The sequence below is a fragment of the Sarcophilus harrisii genome, chromosome 4 (assembly GCF_902635505.1).
Source record: "Sarcophilus harrisii chromosome 4, mSarHar1.11, whole genome shotgun sequence".
Classification (NCBI taxonomy): domain Eukaryota; kingdom Metazoa; phylum Chordata; class Mammalia; order Dasyuromorphia; family Dasyuridae; genus Sarcophilus; species Sarcophilus harrisii.
The window spans coordinates 20,160,868-20,185,641 of NC_045429.1; the positions used below are offsets into that span (position 1 = coordinate 20,160,868).

General features: G+C 42.9%; 1 protein-coding gene across 3 annotated transcripts in view; it reads left to right on the forward strand.

Moving 5' to 3' along the window:
- Positions 1 to 13,905, forward strand: part of FYB2 (FYN binding protein 2) — a 52,209-nt gene extending 38,304 nt beyond the window's left edge. The window contains exons 14-17 of one of the 3 annotated variants that reach the window (XM_031969040.1): positions 197 to 257; positions 1,838 to 1,927; positions 11,875 to 11,956; positions 13,140 to 13,905. In XM_031969040.1, the coding sequence (XP_031824900.1) occupies positions 197 to 257; positions 1,838 to 1,927; positions 11,875 to 11,956; positions 13,140 to 13,151 (245 nt within the window). In that variant the 3' untranslated portion in view covers positions 13,152 to 13,905. The remainder of the gene's footprint in view (positions 1 to 196; positions 258 to 1,837; positions 1,928 to 11,874; positions 11,957 to 13,139) is intronic. The other 2 variants (XM_031969039.1, XR_004234259.1) reach the window with 2 other exon arrangements.
- Positions 13,906 to 24,774: the final 10,869 nt, after the last annotated feature.

Sequence of the window (24,774 nt, forward strand, 5' to 3'; positions counted from 1 at the left end):
TCTTGGTGAATATTGGGGGCAGCCCAGTATCATCATACAATTATGCACAGTCTGAAAGAACTATGAAAGCTTTACTCATTTGTAAATAAGAATTTCTCCTTTTGACTTTCCTTGTCTCCTGCCTTGCACATACTAGGTGCCTAATAAATGCTTAGTGATTGATTAATTAGTGATTTTCATTTCCTTTTGATTTTAGAATTTAAGTCTCAGGAAAACATATTCTACGATGATGTGACAGTGGATAAGAAAGATTCCAAGTATGTTGATTTTGCTCTTTTGTCAGCCAGATATGCCCAACGTTTAACCCAGTCCCTCAGTGTAGATCGGATCTTTTGAGAAGTACACAATTTTTTAAGTCCGCTGAGGACAGCCAGTATGGTACAAGGGAAAATCGCCCAGATTTGGAATTTTGACTGGATTGGGAAAAGTCACTTAGTATAGGAGGCAGGCTTTATTTAGTCCCTTGTCTATGAGACAAGGGTCCGACTGGCTGATCTATAGTGTCATAAATCCCTAACGGTCACGTGAGTTTTCTAGGGCTAATCCACCTGTCTGCCTCCCGGGTATAATTCCCTTCTGCCTTTTTCTAGGACCTTGAAGTTTCCTCTCTTCTCTCAAATAATCCCTCTGAATTGACTTATTACCATCTGGCTACAACATACTCTTCTCTTCTTAATCTTCCATTTAAAAAAAAAAATAGACCTTTTTAAGGCCTTCTTCACTACTTGGCTGCTCCCGGGCCGTGGCTCCCCTTACTCTTGCCTCTACCTCCCTTCTTCCTGAGCTTGTTGGCGTCTAGTTGCGTCCTGCAGCACTCCACTCAGATAGCTTCCCAAGGTCCCCAGGAGCCTCCCGAATAGCAGGACAGCTGGTGGTACAGTGGCTGGAGCGCTGGGCTCGGAATCAGGAAGACCTGAGCTCAAAACCAGTCTCAGACTCTTACTAATTGTGCGGCTCAGGGGAAGTCACTTCACTCTATTTGCTTCCATTTCCATTTGTAAAATGAGTTAGAGAAGGAAACAGCCAACTGCTCTGGGGCTTTCGCCATGAAAACCCCAAGTAAGGTCATGAGGAAATAGACACAAGTGCAAAATGGCAGTGGTTCCCAATTGCCCCATTAAATGGACTTTTCTAATGCTTCCTCTCCTTGATCTCTTTGTGGCAGTAACCAGCTCCCTCTTCTTGAACATCCCTCCCCACCTCTGGGGATAGAAGAGCTGCCCTTGTCTTGTTCTCTGGTTCTTTTTCACTCTTTTATTGCTTCCTCATCCTCTGTCAGTGACTTGCCCCTCTTACAGCATAGCTCTAGCCTTCAGGGAGCTGGGGGAGGGGGGTATAAGCAACCCCTCTATTTCTGTCCAGGACCAAACTATCTTGATGACTACGACTCTGTAGTAGAGCTTGGGATGTGGTACCACTAGCCATACCCTCCATGAGGAAAGAGGCAGTGAAAAAAAATTAATTAAAAGAAAAGAAAAAGGCCATGACATATCTCAACGTTTTTTAATCTCACCAAGCCCAGTTATGAAAGTCTGGCTACTAGAGGTGCTCGAAGTCAACGTTGAATTGAACTAAATTAATGCAGACACTCTCATAGTTGGGCAGCTATAGGTATTAGGCTGTTCTTTCTTCCATCGGGCCAAAGTCTACCTTCCACAAGTTCCTTCCTAGGGTCCTCACTAATTATGTTCTCGGGGGTCAGATCTGTTTAAATCTTTTCAAATATCCAAAGGCAGGGATCTTGTCTGGCCAAATTTTTTATTTCCCATGCTCCGTGTTATTCATTTCTAAAAACCACTTGTGCTTACCTTGTTTTCATTCCCTTTTCCCATTTCAGAGAAAAAGAAGACAAAGGAAGACTCTGGAAACCAAAATTTCTGATGATGAAAGACAGCAAAACAAACAAAATGCCCGAGGAATCCGAAAGGTAATGGCTTGCGCCCACCCCATCCCTCCCTGGGTCTTACTCAAGGGTCTCCTTGATGTGATTTTTCAAATGAACAAGAACCTAAATTCTGGGATCAGAAACATGTCAGATTTGTGACCAGAGAACTTTTTAGGAGTGTAGACGACCCAGCACCAGGCACCTGGTATCGAGCCTGAGGCAACAGGGCCGTGTAGTGTAGGCAAGACACCATCTTTGCCCTCGTGGAATGGACAGTCTCAGGGCCTAAGTAGGAAGCTGCTCATGAATGGGTGTCTGGGGTTAGGGGATCATTTTTCTCCAATGGAACTTGAATGAAACTGTAAGAAAAGCAACTCAAGTTGATTAAGTATTTTTATTAAATGCCCACTGTCATGGGGAAGAGGAACTGCACGTGCTCTGTCCAGCTCTCACAGGCAGACCTGAGAACAATGAGTGGGTGTCACCCATGCGGGCCTGAGGTGAAAGGGAAGAGAAATACCTCCCTAATGGCTAGAGGGGCACAGAAGCAGAGTGGGCTGTTCCAGGAGGGCGTGGGCTCCCTCCAGTGCCCGAGTCCAAGCTTGCTGGATTGGCCCGGTCATGTCCGGATGCTCTGTGGGGTATGCATGAGGCTTCAGGGCCCAAGTGGGCCTTTCCCACTCTGGTTTTGTGAGGATTGTTATGCCATGTGCTGGTAATGCAAGGATCTGGACCCAAGGGTCGCTGGGATGGATTGATCACTTCCCACCAGGAGGTGCTTTGCTTCTGAGAAGGAAGGTGCCATGGAGTCAGTGAGTTACGTCTTCAAATTAGGCAAGATTTAAAAAGATGGAGAATAGGGGCAAATCTACTCTGGCAGTATTGTCAGGAGAAATGAGAAGGAGGGAAAGCATTCAGTTTGGCTGGAATACAGAGTGCATAAAGAGTTGTGAGAGATAAAGCCAGAAAAGTAAGCTAAGACCAGATTCCACAAAGGGCAGTGCAGTATAATAGAAAAGCAAAATTAACAAGTCTTGAAATCAGGAAGTCTCGTTTTGAGTCCCCCTTTGACCCAGAGGAGCAGAGGAATACAGATTTACATCTGAAAGGAACCTTGGGAGACAATCAACTTCAATATCTTCATTTTACACATGAAGAAACTGAGAATCAGAAAGGATGAGTCACTTGCCCAGTGTCACACGGAGAGTAAGTAATCAAGACATGATTTGAACTCAAACCTTCTAAGTTCAAATCTAACACTCTTCCCACCTTACTACCATGGCCAGTTATTACTGTAATCTCTCTCATCCCTAAATTATGGAAAGTAATACCTGAAATACCAACCTCATGGAGTTGTTTCAAGCAAAGTGTAGGAACTGTGGAGGACTCAGAATTGTGGGCTGTTATTTTATCATCTTGTATACTACTATATTTATATGTAGACAATAGGTGGAAAATGAAGATTTTTATGCTGTAGAGGGATACGATCAAATACTGAAGATGATGATGGCCCAAACAGCAATGTCAGTCAGGCATCTCGCATTTATTAAGCACCTACTATGGGCCAAGTCTCAGTACTGAGGATGCAAAGAAAGGAAAAAACATAACAAAACAAGAAGTAATCCCTATTCTCAAGGAGTTCACAATCTAATGGGATGGAAAACATATAACTAGCTCTGTACAAACAAGATATACATGGAGCAAAAAAAGGAAGCCCTTAGAATTAAGAGGAATTGAGAAAGGCTTCTTGGGAAAGGGAGGCAAACAGGAGACAGGCAGGACTGGATTAGAAGCAGGAAGGCTAGTTGGGAGGCTATTACCTTTATCTAGATGAGTGGGTGAGATGAGTCAGGGGTCCTGAGCCAGTGTGGTAGAAAAGGACCAGATATAAGAAATATTGAAGAGTTAAAATTGACCAGAGTTGGATTGTAAAGTGAGGATTGAAAGAGTCCAATTGAGTCGGAGGATATGAAACAACATCATTAGAGTACTGGTGGCACTTACTTCCATAGAAGTAAGAGAAAGGTGTAGCCTTAGAGGGCCAGAAGGTTCAATTTTGAACATGTTGAATTTATAAATGCCTTGGAATATTGTGAGGATCCTGTGCTGGATCTAGAGACTTGAAAATTATCTCTGTTTCTATGAAATGTAATTAATACTTAATTAAGTTTAAATTATCTAAATAAATAAATTTAGCCACAAACATTTATAAAGCATCTACTATGTGCAGAAACCCATGGAAATACATGCTATCCCAAGGAATGATGCAAAGGGGGAAGAGAAGGGGACCAAAGACAGGTCCTTGAGGGTCATCTACATTTAAAGGGAAGCAGGAAAAGATGACTGAAGATGAACAAGGAAAAGGAAGGAAACTGTAAGAGAAGGGTCCCAAAAGTGGGTTGGGGTCTAGAAAAAAGAAAAACGAAGTGATCTACAGCACCAAATATCAGTAAGAAGAGAATTAAAGGCCATGGGATTCAGAGGTGAGAAAGTTACCATTGATTTGGGAAAGAATGATTTCAGCAGAGCAGGAGAAGAAGAGAATGGATAAAAAGTCAAATTAGAGAGATCTGAGCAGTGAGACGAGAAAGTAAAGCCAGTGATGGTGGGCCCAAGCCAGGAACAGGAGAGTGTATGCTGGCTGGAGGGGCTCACAAAGTTGAGACGATTTGAGGAGGGGGAGATGGTGAGAACTTAGTGAGCCTGTAGGTGAAGGTAAAAGCTAGTGGGAGAAGTTAAAGATGCAGGAAAGGGGACAGATTTGGCTCAGAAGTCAAGTCCATGACTGAGCCAAAGCTCGAATCCCTCCTACAACATCTCTGGGAGACAGAGTCAGGTAAAGGCACTTGTGTTCCCTAGGCAAGACTTGGAAATAGGGTCCCCTGGGGGCCTTAAAGCTTTACGCTCACACACATGACTTGACATCACAAAATAAATACCTGCATATCATGAAGGATGGAATTTTTTTTCTTTAGTATTAAAGATGTCTGCATTCCTAAAAGGCGGCATTGTGGGGCGGTAGGCAGAGACAGACTTGGAGGCAGGGAGAATTGGGTTTAAATCCCACTAAATACTGTCGCTGTGTGTCCCTGAGGTAGTCACTCAGTTCTCAGAAAGCTCCCTAAAGTAGAAAATCGTAACCTTTCTTATTTCATAGATTCATTAGGCAGCCCTTGAATCTTGTCTCAGAAGAAAGCTAAATTCATAGGATTGCCCCAAAAATACACTGAAATAAAGTTCCCCAGATAGTTTAAAGACAAATTCATGGACCTCAGGTTAAAGGCCTCTACCCTAGAGCTTTTCTCCTAAATCACAGACAAGTTGTGATGTGTACTGGTGGATAGAACTTCCATACTGGGGGCTCCACACGCTGATTAATGTAAACCAGGCCTAACCAACACCAGTCCAGTAATTCAAGCTAGGGGATCATAGTGCAGTATGTGAAAAAATGTAAGGAAACCAGCTTTGTGGATACAATATTTTAAAACTGATTTAAATTCAACATAAAACATTTATCTCTTTTCCTTCAAAGTCACCACAGCCAAGAATCAGGAAGGTCAGAAAGGCTCGGCCCAGAGGGCAGTAAGAGATCAGCTGAAGCTCCCACACTCAATTCTCACTGAGCAAGTTTCCACTTGAAAAACTGCCCCCTTGCCCACTGAAAGAATCAGTCTGGCTCGTACCACAGCCCAGAGCCAAGCAGGGGAGTTGTGAGGGTGAGGGGATGGCCCCCAGGATGGACCTGACTTTCCCCCAGCACAGAAGCACCAGCCAAACAAGCTGGGAGACAGAGGGGTGACCCAAAAGTCTTCCACTCTGTTGAAACCAAGGGTCGTATCCCTGAGAACAGTCATATCCCAAAGTCCCCCGTATGGACCCCCAGACAAACCTCTCAGTCTGCCCCCACTCCACTGTGGGCCATCGGCCAGTGACCGAGTCCAGACGCGACTCTCCCGGTCCCTTCCTTGTCTTCATTCTCTGTCCCCAGAGTCTTACACTGCAGATCATGACCTCACGGGTGGTCTCATAACTGAACGTGGCAGTCGTGAAATTATGATTCATTATCAGTGAAATTTGATTTGCAGACCCATTTTACATACCCACATCCCTGGGGTCATGCAAACATTTCTCAAGTGCAAAAGGCTTAAGAAGCCCCACCTGGACCACAGAGAAGAGATTTTCTAACCAGGGAGTGGCTGTTCTCTCTGCCCAGGGCCCCCTCTCTGCCAACTAAACATGGCTAGCCCCTTCCTCCCTGATGCACAATGTGGAGTCCGCTCCCTCGCCACCCTGGCATTGTCTGGAGCAGTTCCATCTTGTAGAAAGAATCAAGGTCAAGCCCTCATGGGAAGATGGTCACTTAGGGCTGGCTAAGCACTTTCTTCCCCCAAACAGGCAGGTTACATAGTAAAATTCAAACTTAAAGGCAAGGAAAATCTGTTTAGTGCCTACTATGTGTCAAGAACTGAGCAAGGCATTGGTGAATGCAAAACCCTCCCTGTTATCAAGAAGCCATCATTCTATTGGGGAAACATGTGGGCAGATAAATTGATAATCATAAAGAGAGAGCAAATACTAAGTGGACAACTTGGTAGTGCCATGGTGCCTAATGTCAAGAAGACATGATGAGTTCAAATCCAGCCTCAGACACTTCCTAGCTGTGTGACCCTGGGCAAGTCACTTCGCCCTGTGTGCCTCGGTTTCCTCCCCTGTAAAATAAGCGGAAAAAAAGGAAATGGCCAACTGCTCCAGTGTCTCCGCCAAAATTCCAAATGGGGCCGTGGAGAGTCGGCCATGACTGAAACGCCTCAAGAACAGCAGCAAAATCTCTAGTTGGAGGCGTGAGGGAAGCCAGCTTTTAACTGTGCTTTACAAGTAGAAACAGAGGCTGAAAGGGTCGTGTGCCCGCTGCCTCAGGGCTAGGTCTCAGTCAGATGCCAGCCCCGGCTGGGGCTCTCAGACCAGCGATCTTCCCCCCCATGTTGCTTGGTGCTCTGCCCCCCCCCAGCAGAGATTACCCCAAGCTCTGATCTGAAGGAGGAATCAGCTTTGCAGCTCTAGCCCCGGGCAAGCCTGGTGGACAGTTTGGAGGGGGGATGTTTATGCTATTGGGAAGCAGACTCGGAGCCTCCTCCATGGTTAGGGCTGGGGACGCTCTCTCTGGCTCTGTTGTAGAAAGTGTCTCATGAAAGGTTTGGTGGCGGTGATGGCTGCTTTGGGCAACACTGGGGACCCCCGGGGGAGGGGATCCTGGGCCCCGCCAAGGCAAATACAGACTTGGAAGATGGCACAGAATCCCCTTTTTCTGAAGTTTATTTTTTCTGGACTCAGGCTTCATGTAATTTATTTTTCCTGGGATGGAAAGATGGAGTCATGGGTTGGAAAAGCCGTTTTCATTTTAAACTTTAAATGCCCCAGTCATTGAAGTCTTGTATTTATGTATTTATATCAAAGAACAGCTAGACATTCACAGAGCGGGAGGAGGGGAGACCCGTGCTGTGCCCAAAAGGCAAATGGCTCGAAAGGAACAAGTACTGCATTTATATGCATAGGGTCGGTCATTTTTCTGACTTTCCACGACCCCACTTGAGGTTTTCTGGGCAAAGATACAGAGCGGTTGGCCGGCTCCTTCTCCGGCTCATTTTACAGATGAGGAAACTGAGGCAAAGTTAAATGACTTGTCCAGGGTCTCACACGAAGTGTCTGAGGCTGGATTTGAACTCAGGAAGATGAGCTTTCCGGACTCTGGGTCCAATGCCTTGTGCATTATGGCGCCCCCTAGCTGTCCTAGAAACATGTTTATCTGACATCAGAAAAACACCCCATGAAAAAGTGGCACGAACTGGATAAAAGCCTTTGGGTTCTAGTTCCAACTTCGCTACATTCTTCTTATTTGCCAAGACTTTGGGCATTTCTTTCTTAGCTTCACTTTCCCCTTCTGGAAAAAAACAAAAAACTGAAAGGGTTGGACTGAGTTTTTCTTATAATTCCAAAGATCTGTTTCTAGTAAATGTAAAAAACAAGCCAAAAAACCTTCAGTTTTCGAATTGATAAAAGGCTTGAACCGAGAGATTCTACAGGAGATGAGAGTATCTGACCCTTTGTAGCTGAGTGAACTTCTCTGAACTTCAGTCTCTTCATCTATAAAATGGCAGCAATATCAGTAGTTGTACCACTTATAGAGTGTAGGGGGAAAAAACCCCTTTGCAAACCTTCTGACACTCTGTCAAAGCCAGCTGGTGAATCATCATGAAGTTTATGTCAGTATAACTGTCTCCTGCTGCTTAGTTGTGCCTTGGAGAAGGGAGAGAAGGGGATTTGCATTTGTAATCAGAAAAACCTGGGTTCGAATCTCCCCACTGGGTCACTTTCTAACTGAGCCTCGGGATACTTTCTAAACTTGTAAATAGAATCCAGCATGTGTGTGGGAATTCTCACGGGAGATTCCCCTCCCCAGACAAAGTCCTTGTCTTTCCCATTGGGATGTGTTTGCTGCCTGTCACAGAGAGGCAGAGTGGTATAATGGATGGAGGGCCAACATTAGTTCAGTAGGCCTGAGCTCAAGGCTACCCCCAGCGTGCAGTCTGCTGGACCATTAATGATGGGAGTTGATAGAAAAAAAAAAAAAATTAAAGCACATTTAAACCAGAGTCAAAAAAAAATCTTCCCAACAAGAAGAAAGATCCCAAAGCAGAGGAAGCTTTTTATGAGAATTGGTCTGGGCCCTTTGGGTGAGATGTTCAAGAAAGGGGAGATGATGAAGGATAAAAATGGAGGAAGGATTCTTATGTAGTTATTTATTCATTGGACTAGATGATTTTTGAGGTTCCTAATCACTCTGAAGTTTGAATATTCTAAACTTAAATTTTTATGTTTTGTGCTTTTAGAAAAAAAATTAAATTAAGACAAAAATGAATTTATTCATTAAAAAACAAATTATTAAATACCTATTCTGGACAAGATCATTACAGAAATCCTCTGAAACCTCCTCCTGGAAGAGGGAAGTTAACGCTTACAACCCCTAAGAAGTTTTCTAAGTTTATAAACTACAGAAAAGTTGCTGATCTGCACTGGGAAAGCACTTTCTCTATCTCCTCCTCCTTTTTTGGATTTGTTTGTTTTTGAGACACACTCCTGCGTGTGGGGAAGCTTAGACCTCCTCCATTTCTGACTTGCGCTGGTTTGCCCCTTCGTGGGTCTTCCTGGGGCTCGCCATGTCGGTACCAAACAGTGCAGCTCAATTTTTCAATCATCCTCAGTTTCCCCGAGGAGCTGGAATTACAGGCCTGGGCCACCACACCCAGCCCTACCTCCTTCTAAAAACTGGCTGAGGGCCATGACTCACAACCTCTTAAATACTTCAAAGATGAGGGATATTTTAAGCTTGGGTATTCCATTTACTGATGGGAATGGTAAGCCTTCCACAGTTTAGTAGATTTATGAATTCTTTGAGCAACAATTCTTGATATTATGGCCAATGTAGTGAAGAGTTCCTCTGAGAACTGGATTCTGAATCAGGAAGACCTGCATTCAAGTTCAACTCCATTTACTTACTGCCTGTGTGACTACTGGGCAAGTCATGTAGTTTCTGTCTCATTGTGCTTAAGTATAAAATTAAAATAATAACAGTAAAAAAAAAAAGAGTTTCTCTGAGCCTGAGCTCTGAGCATTTTCAGCTTTGTTGACACCATTAAAGCTTGCTTATGTTAACCCAATCTCCAAGAAACCAGGAACTCCCCCTTTCAAAATGACATTTCAGAGAAAGTCTTTTTTTTTTCATTTTTTAATTCATTTTTTAAATGAATGAATTCAATTTTTTGTCTTAATTTAATTTTTTCCTAAAAGGACAAAACAAAAATAGTTCTTCATAATAGTTCTAGATTATTCCAATTTCAGAATGACTAGAAACCTCAAAAATCATCTAGCCCAGGGAATAACTAAATAAGAATCTTTTCTACGACATTTTATCCTTCATCATCTTCCCTTTCTTGAACATCTCACACCAAGGGCCCCTGAGTCTTCTCATCAAAAGCTTCCTCTTCTTCAGGATGCTGCTTATTGTTGGGAAGTTTTTTTGAATCTCTGGTTTAAATGTGGTTTTTTGTAGGGGGTTTTATAACTCCCACCCGTCAGTCTTGTCCCGTCTCTGGGCCAAGTAAAACATATCCATTCTATCTCCCATGTGACAGCCCCGCAAACACTTGAAATTGGGGGTAATGTCTCCCACCTCAGGACTCTCTGCCAAGTTAAACACTCCAGTCTTCAAATGAATATTTATATGGCAGGAAGTCCAGATGCTTTTCTATCTTGTTCACTTCCTGTTTATCAATACCCAGTTTCCTTGCCCTTCAAACATTAGTCTGCAGCCATTAAAAACAACCGCAGTGAAAAGGATGAATTCTATCACTTTTTCCCCAGGCCGGTGCTAGAGAGATGAATTAGGGGGAAGGGAGTAACAGCAAGATTTCTCAGCACTTTTCAGTTTCATGAAGAACTTTCCTCAAAATAAATCAATCAACAAGCATTGGTGAAACACTCTGTGTCAGCTCCTCTGCTAACGGCTGGGGGGAGAGAGAAAGGCAGAAATAAGGTCGTCGCTCCCAGGGCAAGGTGGGGTTGCAGGGCAGTGTACAAACAGCCAGGGACCAACCGGTTATAGAGAGGGAAACTGAGATAATCCTGAGGGAGGTGTTAGCGTTGGCAGTGATTGGGAACGGCTTCTTGTAGGATCTGGGATTTCAGCTGGGACTCGAAGGAAGCCAGGAGGCAGAGATGGCCCAAAGAATTACAGGTGGGGGAGGCAGCTGGTGGAAATATGGGAGATAGAGGTCAAGGAACAACAGGAAAGTGTCAATGGAGAGAGGTAGAAAAAGATGGGCAGAAAGAGATGGAAACAGGCTGTGGAGGCAACTAGGTGGCGCAGTGGATAGAGCACGGGCCCTGGAGTTAGGAGGACCGGAGTTCAAATCTGACCTCAGACACTTAGCCATTGTGGCTGGCTTCTGACTATATTAATAATAGCTCAGATTTATAAAGCTCCTACTGTGTGCTGGGCCCTTTACAAATTGTATCTCATTGATCCTCACAGCAGCTTTGGTGGTAGGAGCTGTGAACAGTTGTGGAAACCGAGGCAGGCAGCAGTTGCCTTACCCAGAGACTCACCCACAATCACCCAGGCTGGGGCTTCCTGACTTTGGGCTCCATGTTCTGTGCCCCCGAGCAGGCAAATATATTTTTCATTATGCATATTCTATAATGTATTTCACATTGCTTGAAAAGGGGCTTTATGAATTTTTCTAACTTTGCGCTCCCAAAGTGGGAAGGACTCCATCATTATTGAGCTGCCCCAGGGCAGCAGGCTACAAGGGCTCCAGGGTCCCTGTAACTCACAGAAGAGTTTAGACCTGGAGCCAGAAGGGACCTCAAGAGTCATCCCATGAGGTCCAACCATCTTTCGGAGAGGAAGCCCAGGGAAGTGACCCAGTGTCCCAGATTTAGCACTGCCAGGAGTCCCCCACTTTACAGAGAAGCAAAATGAGTCCCACAGATACAGGGTAACTTGTATCATTTCCTGGCTGACTATTCAGTGATGACCCTCTTAGCTAGGCTAGTTTTTAAAATGACCTTGAGAAAGGTAACTTAACCTCCGTTTGCCTCATCTGTCAAATGGGTTCATAATACCCCCCACCTGCCAAAGTTGTAAAGATCAAATGGAACAATTCTTGTAACGTGTTTAGTAGAGTACCTGACACACAGAGTCAAAATTAGGGTGAGAATTGGAATCAGTTACTAGAGGAATTATCGCTCATTTGGAGGAATCTGTGAGAATCTTCTCTAACTTGGGGGGCTTCCAGAGCTTGTGTTCCTCTGGCAGAGCCACCCAGAGCGCCAAGAGGCGGCCCAGGAGCCACAGAGCAGGGGGGAGTCAACAAAAAACACCCGGCCTCCACTTACGCTGACTTTCTCTCTTCCTGCACTTTGTCTCCTAGACTCTTCCTCAAAAACAAGAAATCCAGCTTAGAAAAACTCAAGTTGGAAAAGGAAGACAAAGTGCTTAAAGAAAGATTTGAGGTACGTTGAGCCTTTGTGGCAAAGCCAGGCTAATGGTGGGTGCAGGAACTCCTAGAGGTCTCTCTTACCTCTGGGTTCAAACGTGATGTTCCCAGTTTGGCTTTTAAGGCTTCTCGTGGCCCGGCTCCCACTTCTCCTCCAGCCCCTTGTAGCCCAGCTACATCCGTCTACCAGCCGCCATCCCCCTGCTCCTCTGCTAGCTTCCCCAGGGCCTTATGGGCTGCCTCCTCCCTTCTGGCTCCCGGAGACTCAACTCAAAGCCCGGCTTTGGCACGAGGCCCGTTTTAGCCTTTATCCCCCCGTTCATTAATGGCCACCTTTGTCCCACCCTACTTATGTCTTGTCCATAACTATTAACATGCTTACCTTTTATAGAATGTATACTGGCGGAGGGCAATTATTAGCTTTTTTTGTAACTACACAGTAGTCACTTAATAGTTACTCATGGACTGACTGACTGCTGAGCCCATTCCATTCATGGATAGTTCTAATAGAAAAAAAATTTTTTTCAATGAAACAAAGCCTAAAGTTGCTTCCTTGCATCTTCTACTACATTACTCTGGGGTTTCCCAGGCCCAGATCTAACAAGTTTGTTTTTCCTAAAGACAAATTTTCAGATACTTGAAGACAGTTATAAATCCCTTTTTTGGGGGGGAAAGGGGGAGATATTTGGGGATGGGAAGAGAAGAGGAAGATTGGGTCTGTGATTTCACCATCAAAGCAAATTCAATTTTGCAAAAACTCTTACTTCCCCAAAATATACTTGAGTCCAAGGGAAGTTGTCTGTCAACTATGAACTCTTGTTTCTCCCTAAATCCTTTAAAAGCTCTTAGTTTGTCAGATTGGAAAACCCTCTTGCCCTCCTGCAGGCAGCTTTATAAACTCTTATACTGAAGAAGGGAGCCATCCGACAAATCTACGGGTGTGTCTTCCCTCAGTGAGTTCCTCTTCAATGTGTACGAGGATCTGTTGGGCCTTCTCATCTTGGGAAGGGCGGTCTGACCCTCCATGGGAATTCTAGTGCCGTTTCCATAGAGATTCTCCAAGAAAAGAAAGGGTTTGGTAGATGAAAATCTCCTTACCCTGAGCAGGAGTCCCCACTTGGCCCAAACATGGCGGATACGTGATATTTTCCCTCGGTCACTGATATCCCCTGACTGCCTGTTCTTGGCTGGTTATTTAGATACTCTTATAAAACAGCTCAAACACCTCAGGACCTCCAGTTAAGGCACAGGAAGGGGTTCCAAGAGGAAAGCGTAACTGCGGACACCCGAGATGCATCAGCAGGTGTTACAGAAGGAGATCGGCCGCAATTGTCTGGAGAACTCTGAGCTCGGACAGACCTGGTGGGACCCTGAAAAATAGATATTGTCATCGTCCACATTTTACAGATGAGGAGACAGAGACAGACGGAAGTAAAGTGACTTGCCCAGAGACACACAGTATAGGTATCAGGCTGGATCTGAACTCAGGTCTTCAGGACTCCAGGCTTCATTCTCCATCCCCGGTGCCTCAGAGGCACAAAAGGGTTTGTTCCTTTCAGTCATGACTCCATTCGGGATTTTCTTGGCAAGGATACAAGAATGGCTTGCCATTTCCTTTTCCAGCTCATTTTACAGATGAGGAAACTGAGGCATGATTGAGTTAAGTGGCTTGCTCAGGGTCATACAGAGTGTGAGACCAGACTTGATGCATCTTCTTGCCTCTCCCCACTGTACCACCGGTATACCACCTGCTGCTGCCCATGGTAAGCTTCGAGACTATCCTGGGGAGCAGGAGGGGCTTAAGGAAGAACTCCCTCAAATCAGAAATGGAGCCTGCCCCACACTCATCCCTCATGAGATCTGTCCATAGTGGCCACCAAACTCCCAGCTTGAAAGAGAGAGACAAGACTTATGGGACCTGGAGTCAGAAAGAGATATTTACCAGTAGTTGGCAAGTCACTTAATCTCTGTCTGCCTCCATTTTCTCATCTGTAAGATGGGGACAAAAGCAGCACCTGCCTCCCAGGATTGCTGTGAGGATCAAATGGGATCACATTTGTAAAGCACTTTGCAAAGCTCCGTATGAATGCTAGCTATTATTATTTCATCTTTAATGTTTTTATTTTTATGTTACGTATGTTTTATGCTAGATAACATTTTCATACAGGAGAACATGTATGATTATAAATAAATATTCGTGTATTTTAGGAGCATGTGCTCAATTTTCTTTTTGTACTTACTTTTAAGTGGGGCAATCAAAAAAGCTAGAACCTATGAGACTTTTGAAGAGATTGCTACACTTAGAGTCAGGAGCTCCTAGGTCCTAATCTCACCTCTGACATTTCTGTCTGGAACAAAGGAAAGTCAACTTTGCCTTATCTGAAAATAATCCTGAAGTCCCTCACAAAGCAGTCACAAGGCTCAGACAATGTAACGGCTTTTAAATGGCATGTAAATATTAATTACAATTATTACTAACACAATTCAATAATAACTAATACAGTACGCGTGAAAAATTTCCCAGGATTCAGCAGAATGCCTCATTGCCTCATTCATCTAACATTATTAAGCACCAGCTACATGTTGACAACTGAGGAAAAAGCTAAGACATTCTCGGCTTCCTGGAGACTGAGAAGTGGAATAGCTTCTTAAATCGTGATCCACAACCCTGTACACGACCTCATAACTGAATGTAGGGATAATGAAATTCTAGTTTATTATCAATAAATGTTTGGTTCGTGTACCTATTTTATATCTCTGGGGGCACAGGAAAATTTCTCAGGTGAAAAGGGGTTACAAGTAGAAAAAAGTTTTAAGAAGTCCCCTTAGTCCATAAGGATATATCCCAGTAAAATGAGGTGACAGATACCAAAAAACTTCCAAAAAGTAGAAAGCACCATCAAAATGCAAGGTAGCAATGTTTGGTTATTATCTTAAACAAAGTCTCATCAATCCCATACAAGTCGTTTGCTTTCTATTCCTAAAGGCACTACTTGGTAAAGCTGCACAGGAGGAGTGAAGGGAGGAGGAAGGGAACCTATTCTTTGTCTCCTCAAATTATTTTATTACAGCAAAGGAGCAACGTTGCTCAGTAATCCTCTGATTGGTATAATACGGTGTACCCCAGTAGAATAAAGAGATTACAGTTATTAACATCTATATAGCAACCTCACATAACTCGTGGAGATGCTAGATTTGTCTAGAGAAGAGCTTGATATCATCGTTTCACTCAAAATAATCTCATTGTATATTATAATTCTAATGGCAAATATTAACTTCTCAGGGACTACAGTTGTATTCATAAGGTAAAACATCAATTTAGGGTTTTATTTTTTATTTTGCTTTTTTTTTAAGCCAGACCCCTCAAAAACAATTTCTAGTTTACCATTGACAATGTCCCATTCTTTATTTTTGATGGATACATGCTAATTGACCATCTTAATTTCAAGGAAATGGTTTGATTTGGTTTCTCCATTTGTATTTTGAAAACCTTCACCCTTAACTGCATATATAGCCACCAGCATTCAGACGCTCTTGGAAATATAGTCCCACTGTAAAATCATAGATTCTTAGATTAGAAAAGACACAAGAATCACTTACCCAATCTCTCGAAACTTGAAGTAATTTTTTTTCTAAAATATTCCAAATTGTTGGCGCCAAACTTCTACTTAACTACTTCTTAAATGATGGGGAATTCACTACTTCAAAGGGAGCCGATTTCATTGAGGGAACATAGTTTTTTTGTTTGGTTTTGTTTTCGTTCTTTGTGGCTTTGAGCCAAAGTTTAGCTCTCCTTAACTTCCCCCTACTTTACCTCATCCTCTAGATTGAAGCATCCAGAATATCCCGTCTCTTCAAAATGACAGCCCCCCCCCATGTTTAAAAATAATAATTAGAAGATCTAGGGTTGTATCCCTGGATATCATTTCTTTTAAATCCCTGATTTTATACATGATAAAAATGTTGCCAAAAGTCATGAAGCGTAAGGGACACCTCCAAAGTCACTGCTTATGTCACGTTTTTGTGGGGGCTGTGGTGGGGTATACGCTTGCACTTTATTGTGTAGGGAATTCTTGGTGAGCAAACCCTGTCCAACAAAGCAGAGCAACACCTGCTGCTCTGCCGCTTGGGGTGGTCAAGTGCCTTGCTCAGAGTCCCATGGCTAGTTTGTGTCTAAGCCAAGATTTGAAACCAGGACTTCCTCTGTCTAAGGCTGGCTCCCTGAATACAACTGCACATAATCAAATTATTTCTCCTGAGCTCTCTTTTCTCCAAGACAAATATCCCCAGCCCTTTATTCAAGCTTTAAAGGACATACATTTAAATCCTTTCAGCACCCCAACCACCCACTTCTGGTCTTGTTTTATCTTGTCAATGTCCACTTTAACATGAGGTACCCCAACAATACCTCATTTAATGTCTGAGACATCAAAGAAATAAGTTAAAAATCAAACACTGCTGCTCTTTGAGGAAGCATCTTGAATGTTTCTGATATCTTCCTAAACTCGGGGATTCAATATAAATTTCAGTTAAAATATAATTAATAAACTGTATACAATGTGAAAATGTCCTGATCATCAGTCTGGAAATTCTACAGGGATTACTTCCTGTCTCATCCCGTCACCTAAGCTCCAAATGTTTGGTGATTTCTATTTTTTGCAGGCTCCAGAAATGCTTTCCTCGAGAATTTCTTGTGTGAGAACCTGTTTTAATGTTCCTCTAGCAATGAAACCCATCAACACCTTGTCAATAAGAGATTCTATCTTATTGATGAAAACATTTGTGATTTTGTGACCTTTCCATACCTATGACCTTTCCAAGTGCAATCTTTTAACATACCCCAAATCAATTTTTCCATGAATATTATTTAAGGAGGAGAAGTTGTTACAGTTACTGGAATATGGAATATTCCAAAAAATATTCCAAATTGTTGATCGTCAAACTTCTACTTGACTATTTCTAAATGATGAGGAACTCACTGCTTCAAAGATAGCCGATTTCATTTAGGGAACATATTATTGAGTAGTAGGTTTACATAATCTACTCAGCACATACTTACTTTTATTATTTAAAAGTCTAGATTCTAAATTTTCTCCATGGAAGATTTTTAGCACTTAAATGGTATTTTAGGGAATTATTTTAAAACATTTGACAGTGGGAAGGCTTTGAGGCCTTGTAAAGTATAAGTAAATGCTGTATTTCAGGGGATTAAAATGAAAGGGATGAGGTCTGGAGGTTGGAAGCGAGCTGCCCCAACTTCTAGCAGAACTGCTGTCCCTCCACACTGACTGCTCTCATTGAGGTCACGGGCATATTTCAGAGTCGCTATTTCTTCAGTTCACGCCAAGGTTATTCTTGTTTTCTCTGGGCCGCCTCTACTTGGGCAAAGCCTGGCTGGTGTGCATGTTAACGGCCACTTTGAGAAGTCCTGTTGGTCATGGAACCGAGTTGTTTTGCCTCTCTAAACAAAGCTAGCACTTAAATGTATTTTCATATTAAAAAAAATAAAAAACAGAGTTGTGGGGGGGATGTTTATCAGAAGTTGGATTGTTTGGGGGGATTTTTGTTTTTAATTATGTAAAACAGACATAATGCCGGGGAGGTAAAGGGTTTCAGCATCAGGGCTCCTTGAGTAGCATTGTCCCATTGGCAGAGACGAGTCGCTGTTGCTTCCCAGTTTAATTGGGGAACTAAGGTGAAAACAGAAATACCACCGAGAAACACAATGTGGCAGAATGGCTGCGCTCACAGAGCTTTGTGGGAGGGAGCTAACACCCAACAGGCTTCCTGAGGGCAGGGAGACATCCTATTCCTCTGTCTCCTCTGGAAACTGAATGAACATTTGCTGGATTGAATTACAGAAAACTCAAGGAATAGGTTTTCCTTCAATTGCCATTTGACTTTTTTCACATTGTGTATTGTTCAGACGATTTCATGGAAAGTCAGAGCCAGAGCAGAGGATGTTAGAACTGCTAGGGATAACTTTAAAAAGAGGCTGCTGGAACAGAAAAATGTCAGAATTGGAAGGAATCTTAGAAGAAACCATATTGGAACAGAGACTGTTGGAGCCGGAAGAAGACAGATGTGAAGTGATTCCACACTCCCGCTGGCTTTCAGATAAAGCAATGGAACCTGCCAAGGGCAGCCGGGGTCCTCCGGTGCCATCCAGGCGCCTTTCTCTCCTGAGTTTTCCATTCTCAGACTACATGAGGGCACCACCCATTCACATTAAAGTTTCAGCATAATATGGTCCAAGCCACAGAAACAGAGCAAAGGTTAGAATCCAACTCGCATCGAGAGAAGGAATGCTGATCTTTGTTATTTCGGCGAGGGCTCGCCATCCCCGCCCTTCAGCATGTGCAGGTCTGTGCAAGCGCCAACCCAAACATAAGACATTGCCAAAGAGAAGAGGAAAATCAGATGGTTTCCCTCTGGGCCCTGATGCTCTTCTCGGCATTTTGACCCCTTTTCTGACCCACTCACCTTAAAGTAAGTAACTGGATCGTGAGAGAACCCCAGAAGCTCTGGGCTGGGGGTGTCAGAGGGCAGCAAATACCACCCTAACACGAAAAGACTCCATTATGTGTATAGAGTCTACAATAAAGACTCCAATGCAACTCTGGTTGGGAAGCCTGTGTCTGCCCTAATTCTTATCTGAAAAAATTATCCTAGTAACTATGTTGATTCAAGCCTTTGAAGGCAAATCCTCCTCCTCACTCAGTAACTTCTTCCCTTTCTGAGCAGCTCTTAATAATCAGAAAGCTTTTTCCCACAGTGAGTCTAAATCTGTCTCCTACCTTCCCCCCACGGTGGCTCCTTGACCTTTACGGTTAGTTGGCAGCTAACCTCTCCTCCGTACCACAGTCCTTTAACACGTGATGATGGCGATCCCTGAAGCCTCAAGTGACCTTCGGAATCACTGTCTCACCTCCTTGGGATGTGCCAGGGAAATGGAAGTTCAGAGGGATTATCCAAGGTGTCTCTCAGAGCCTCTTCTGTTAAGAACTAAGAAGCTGGAGTTTTCTCAAGAAGTTCAAAATTCAAAATTTGAGATCTGAGAGTCTGGCTTAAGCATGTACCATTTATTGAACAAGTATGAGGAGACATCATCCTTGAGGAGACATTTTCAAAAGAAAATTTTCCTTCTTCAGAGGCCTTAACTGGCTTTAATGACCTTCTTCCCCAATGTTAATCTTCAACTGGCTTTAGACTTACTTTATCTACATGTGCATGTGCGTATGAGTCTATATGTACATATGCTTGTATATCTCTGAATATATACATGCATAAGCATACCCACACACATAGGTTTGTGTTTAAACTTGTTTAGATACACAGAGTATGTGGGCTCTTTTCTGCGGCCTCACATAAGGCAGGGAATGTGTCCCCTTTGGTTTTGTGTCCTCCCACAGGGAGCCCAATGCCCGTGGGAAGGGCAGAGTCTGGATCTATGCTTGCCTGACATGGGGAACTCCCTAGCAAGACAGTTCTCTTGTCCAGTTCCCAGCATCTTCTGTTAGGGAGTTGTCTGGAGCCCTGAGAAGTTAAGTGACTTGCCTGGGGTCACCCAGGCATGGGGTCCACCCACCCGTGTGTGGACATGACTTAGTCTTTCTGACATCAAGAATGACTCTCTCTTCACTATAAGCCCCCAGCAGGTTCTCAGGAACCGATCACTCTTGCTTTACAAAACTTCCAGCCTGCTAAGTGTCTTCAGAATCATGTTGCTCACTATATTTGCGACATTGAGAAAGCAGCGGCGTTGGCTGGCTTTGAATTGAGAGGTCCAACCAGCGAGCCGGGCCTTCCCCACGAGTCCTTTGCCTCCCGATCTGGCGCTCTCTCTATTGTCCCAAGCTTCATGTCTTCCATGAAGACAGTTTCCAAGTTCATAAAGATGGCAGCAAGGTAGCACTCTCTCCTTAGTGGTTACAATATCAAGTGCTATAGAAATAGAGATTATTTTGTGCCAGATTATTATAACGTTGCCTACTATTCTAATAACAATTAATATAATACAATAATTAGTAATAATATTAAAGAACTTTACATACATTATTACTTGGTTAGCAGTTGGGGGAGGCAGAAGCAGCCAATCCTGTGATTTCATGGACTAAAGACAACTTGTTAATTAGACTTAGAATACTATGTAGATTTTCTCAACAGAATCTCCTATTCCCACTATTTTTTAACCAGTGCACTCCTTCCCCTTCATTTAGCACTTCCCTACTGACTGACTTTCCTACCATCCCAAACACACCAGTCTCAATCTTCTCCAGTAAAGGTCGCTCTTCTCCCTGGGCTAAATGAGAGGATAGTGGGATTCTCCTTAAGTTCTGCTGCCCCTACTAGGCTGTCCACTTTCTCAAGTTCTCCCAAGAGTCAGACAACCAGACAACATTTCTCCATTTCTGTCATTTACCCATTGCTCTCCCTCTTTTGATTATTTCCAATTATTCAAGTATATATAAATGAGTATAAAGCTTCTTTTTAATTGTTTTCATGGTGTCTCTCCTATTAAGACTGTGGGTTATTACTTTTCATGTTATCCCCAGCACTTAGCACAATCAGTGCTAAGCACACAGAAGTACTCATTAATGCTTCTTGAATTATCTTGATTTTTCCCTGACTTTATTCTATTTTCTTTATGGTTTTTCAAAAACTATCCTCTATTTTCTTTCATCCTTAAGTTAACAATGTAATACTTTAGTATGTATTAATTAATGGAGTGTGTGAAATGTGAGGAAGGTATAAAGGAACATCCATTCTTTCAAGCTTCAAAAACATCAATTTGAAGCTTTTAGTTCAAAAGAAATGTTCAAGCTGCTTTTTTAAAAAAAAAAAAAGTACAACTAGAGCTAATCCTGAAGTTTCTTGAAATGTCCTTCAAAGTATATGAACCAAAGGGGCTACAAGCCTTACACCGTGAGAGCAACTCTGTGGGCTGCCTGTACTTTTCAGGCAATTGAAAACTCTCTTATTGGTATCCTGTGTTTGATGAGCTTCCTCTTCTTCCTCAATTCTTCAGCATGGCTAGTTGGTCATAGGATTTTGAGCTGGAAGAGTTCGGTAAACTTCACCCTGCCCCCCTCGCCAGCTTTCTTTTATTAAGGAAAAGTACCCCATGTCCAGTAAAACTGTTCAGTTACATAGGAAAGGAGCCAAAGCAGAATTTGAACCCCGACTCCATAATTACCCATTCAGTGCTCCTTGCCCAATTCCACACTGCTGTTTCCTGCTATGTTTGCTGGCATTGGGAGAATGGACATCCCAGCTCTGGACCCAGACCAAGAAAAGTCCATAAGGGCCCGCAAAGTTGCTGGGCTTCCAGACCTGAGGAAACCGGAGCCCACATGGGCAGTAGTAGTGGGGGTGGATGAGATGCCGGGGCACTCTCCACCACCTCCTGATTCTCGTCCAACGACACGAGGCCGTGGTGAATTTTCACCAGAATCGTTTTATCTGTCTCCCTGCACACTTGATCACCCCCCTTTAATAAACAGGAACCACACAAATCATCCTTCAGAGGATTTCCTTTATTTACCGGTAAAGGCTTGCAAGCAGCCAGAGCATCCTTTCTTCTGGGTGGGTGCTTAATCTCAGAGTTTCTAAAGTGCATACCCCAAGCTGGGGGAAACAAGAGCTATGACATGAGGGACAGTGGCTGAAGACAAGTTCTTTCTGGGTGGACCTTGGGAGGTAAGGCCTTTTACTAATGATCTGAACCCTGCTAGAAGTGCACCAAAAACAAAACTGAAATCCTCTGGGTCTTCTGCCATCTTCAAGGGAAAAAATGGCAGTCAGGGGCTTTTCATTGTGACAGACAACTCTGAAAAATGGTCCCCACTTTCAACGATTTTAAAAAAGTGTCTCAAAATAGATCGGTAAACCATGTCACTGATATCTCTGTGTCATTTGGGGATTTACAAAATGCTTTTCTTATAAACAACGCTGTATGGAAACAAGAAAAGCATTTTATATTCCCATTTTAGAGATAAGATAACTGAGGTTAAGATAGGCTGTGATTTGCCCAGAGTTGCACAATTAGCTGGTGTTACAATTAGGGTTTCAAACCCCAGTCTTCTTGGATTAAGTCCAGCAAACTTTCCCCTACCTCACACTGCCTCCCTCAAGTACTCTCCAAGGCCCCCCACTGGAAGGCTGCAGGTTGGTAGCGGTTTAAGATGGGTGAAGTGAACATTCATGCCTTATCACATTGAAACTGTTACGTGTCGCCCCCATATCAGAAAGATATACCTTCATAGTCATTTATTTCCAGGGTTTAGGAGTTTTTCCCCCACTAAAAAGTTGCCTTTTAGATACGCCAGCACACGTGTGTAACAAAATACAAAATACAAACATGCTTTGTATAAATACGACCATGTTTAGAGCACTTCACAGTTCTGGGACAACTTTATGACTACACATTCAAAACTGTGTGTACACCCAGTGAGCACGAACAGTCTGGAGAGAAAGGTGTGTGGTAATGCATTAAGGCAGCTTCTGCAGGCGTCTCAAGGCTTTCCATTTAGAAATCAGAGCACAAGATGACAAAGGTCACATCTGAGAATTTACTTAGAATCAATTTAAGGGCAAGTCCTTTGTATCCAGTCTTTCATAATCTGCAAAGACGTGTTTCAAACTTTTTAACCGCAAAATGTGTGGATACTGTATAAGACTCACCTAGAAAATTCAGACTAGCCATCCTGTCCGTTATCAAAGATAATTATTTTTAAAAAAAATCAGGGAGCAAAGGGTTTTTATATTTCCCATGAGGACTCTCTGCACTTTCTAATGCATTTCCAATAGCATCTCACAATTCATCTGTGAGGTAAAGAAGGGATCATTATCATCTGGATTCTGCCAAAGTGATCCCTGATTGATTATAGCACAATCAGCTGTTAAGTTGGAGAATTCTATCCCCAGCTCTGCTCCCTGGACAATATTCCCTTCTTTCAAGAACATTGAAAGTGCCTCTATGAAGCCTGAAGTCGGTGTTCTCTAAAGGCTACTCGAGGAGCTGGACTTTTCCCATGGAGCTTCTGGCCAAGTCATGTCAAAGAGGAAGCAGACACCCCAGAGAAACACAAAAGGACAGAGCAAGGGCTTAATAAACGTAGTCCAGTCTTCACGGTAAAAGGCAACTGGGAACCAACTTGGCAAGAACAAATGGCAAAACATTTGCTGTTATAAGAAGCAAAGAGAGAAAGGGAAATAGGGGGAATGAGGTATCCCATCTGTGCTCATTTTCTCAAGTCTCCATCAAACCCCCATGCAGCAGCAGCAGCACTAATAATTATCAGCTGGACAATACTGCCCCTAGTTCAAGTACAGAAGGCACGATTCTGGATTTCCCTGACAACAGAGGCTCTGGTTTTCCTTAAAGTCCCACGAGAATAATATCGGCTCCATAAAAGTTTTTCCCTTTGACAAAGCAGATTTAATGAGCACTGGAAAGGTAGAAAAGGCTTCCAACCACAAAAATGGTCTTTGGTGTTTTGCCGTCTATTCTTCTTACTAAAAATATCCCTCTCGCTCCTCTTAATTTTCAACCAGTGCAAACTTATTCAGGCCAAAGATAAGATGCTCTATTAACCTTCTATCATAGAGTACCTGGCTTCTGAAATCTCTGCGTATTCTTAAGTGTGGATGCTATGATGTGCTTAACCGGTGATTCTTGTAAAGAGAATCTTTGTCTAGAGAATTTTTTAAATTGTACTTTAAATTTACATGAAATATACCTACCCTGGTTGCCTAAATAATTGTGAACTTCTCAATATAATCTCTCTTCAATTGTAAACAGAACACACACACACACACACACACCCCAAGGATTTACCCTATAGTGAAAGCATCCACAAAGCAAACAAAAGGCTCTCAAGCAGATCCAACCACTGCATATCTAAAAATGATCGGTCTGTGATTGAGAAAATTTTAATTAAAACTCTAATTCACCTCCAATGATGGATCTGGTACCAATTACTCCATGCTTAGTGTTAGCAAGTATACAGTAACTACAAATGGGAGAAAAACTGCCCGTTGTGTTAGAAACTTTTCAGTGGACAAAATATAAGTCCACTCCCAACAAAAATGAGTTAAATGTGAGGATCCAAGTTGAGTGCAGCCTTGTGCATCGCCACATAGGTTTTAAAAATCATGTTGGTCTTAGGCACATATGGCACACAGAATTGAGAATATTTCAGTTTGTCGTACAAAATACAGCTAACCTTCGATAGCTTAGAGCTAGTAGTAACTTAGACAGTTTTGTCTTTGTCCTATGAATACAAGGTTTTGCCAAGATGATGGGCTCAGTAGTAATGTCAAACTGAAATGTTTATTTCACATTTACAACGCTCCTCTAATGGTATTATTGCCCTCTAAATCTGTATTTCTCTATACAAGAATGCATAAATACACACACACACACACACACACACACACACTCCCACATACAAAACCCTCATGAATCTGATTATGGAATAAACTGGACAAAAGACAGCATGACCTAAGCTGGGAACTTGAATAGTCAGTGGCCAAGGACTCAAGATTTCTGTTCCACAAAAAAAAAGATTTCAACTCCTACACATACATGCTATTTATAAACAGTTGGTTTGAAAAAGATCAACCATTCTTATTCATGATGATTCAATTATATATTATTCTTATTAAACTGTTAATGTTCTCCCCAAAGAACTAAACCAGACACCACTGTTTGCCTTCTGCTATGTGCTACTGAAAATAAAAAAGCTATTTTCTTTTTCCAGTATACCATTCAGACACAAAAAGTGCTTTGCAAATTTTAAGTGCTCAACCAAGGGAAGCTGTTGTTCCTTT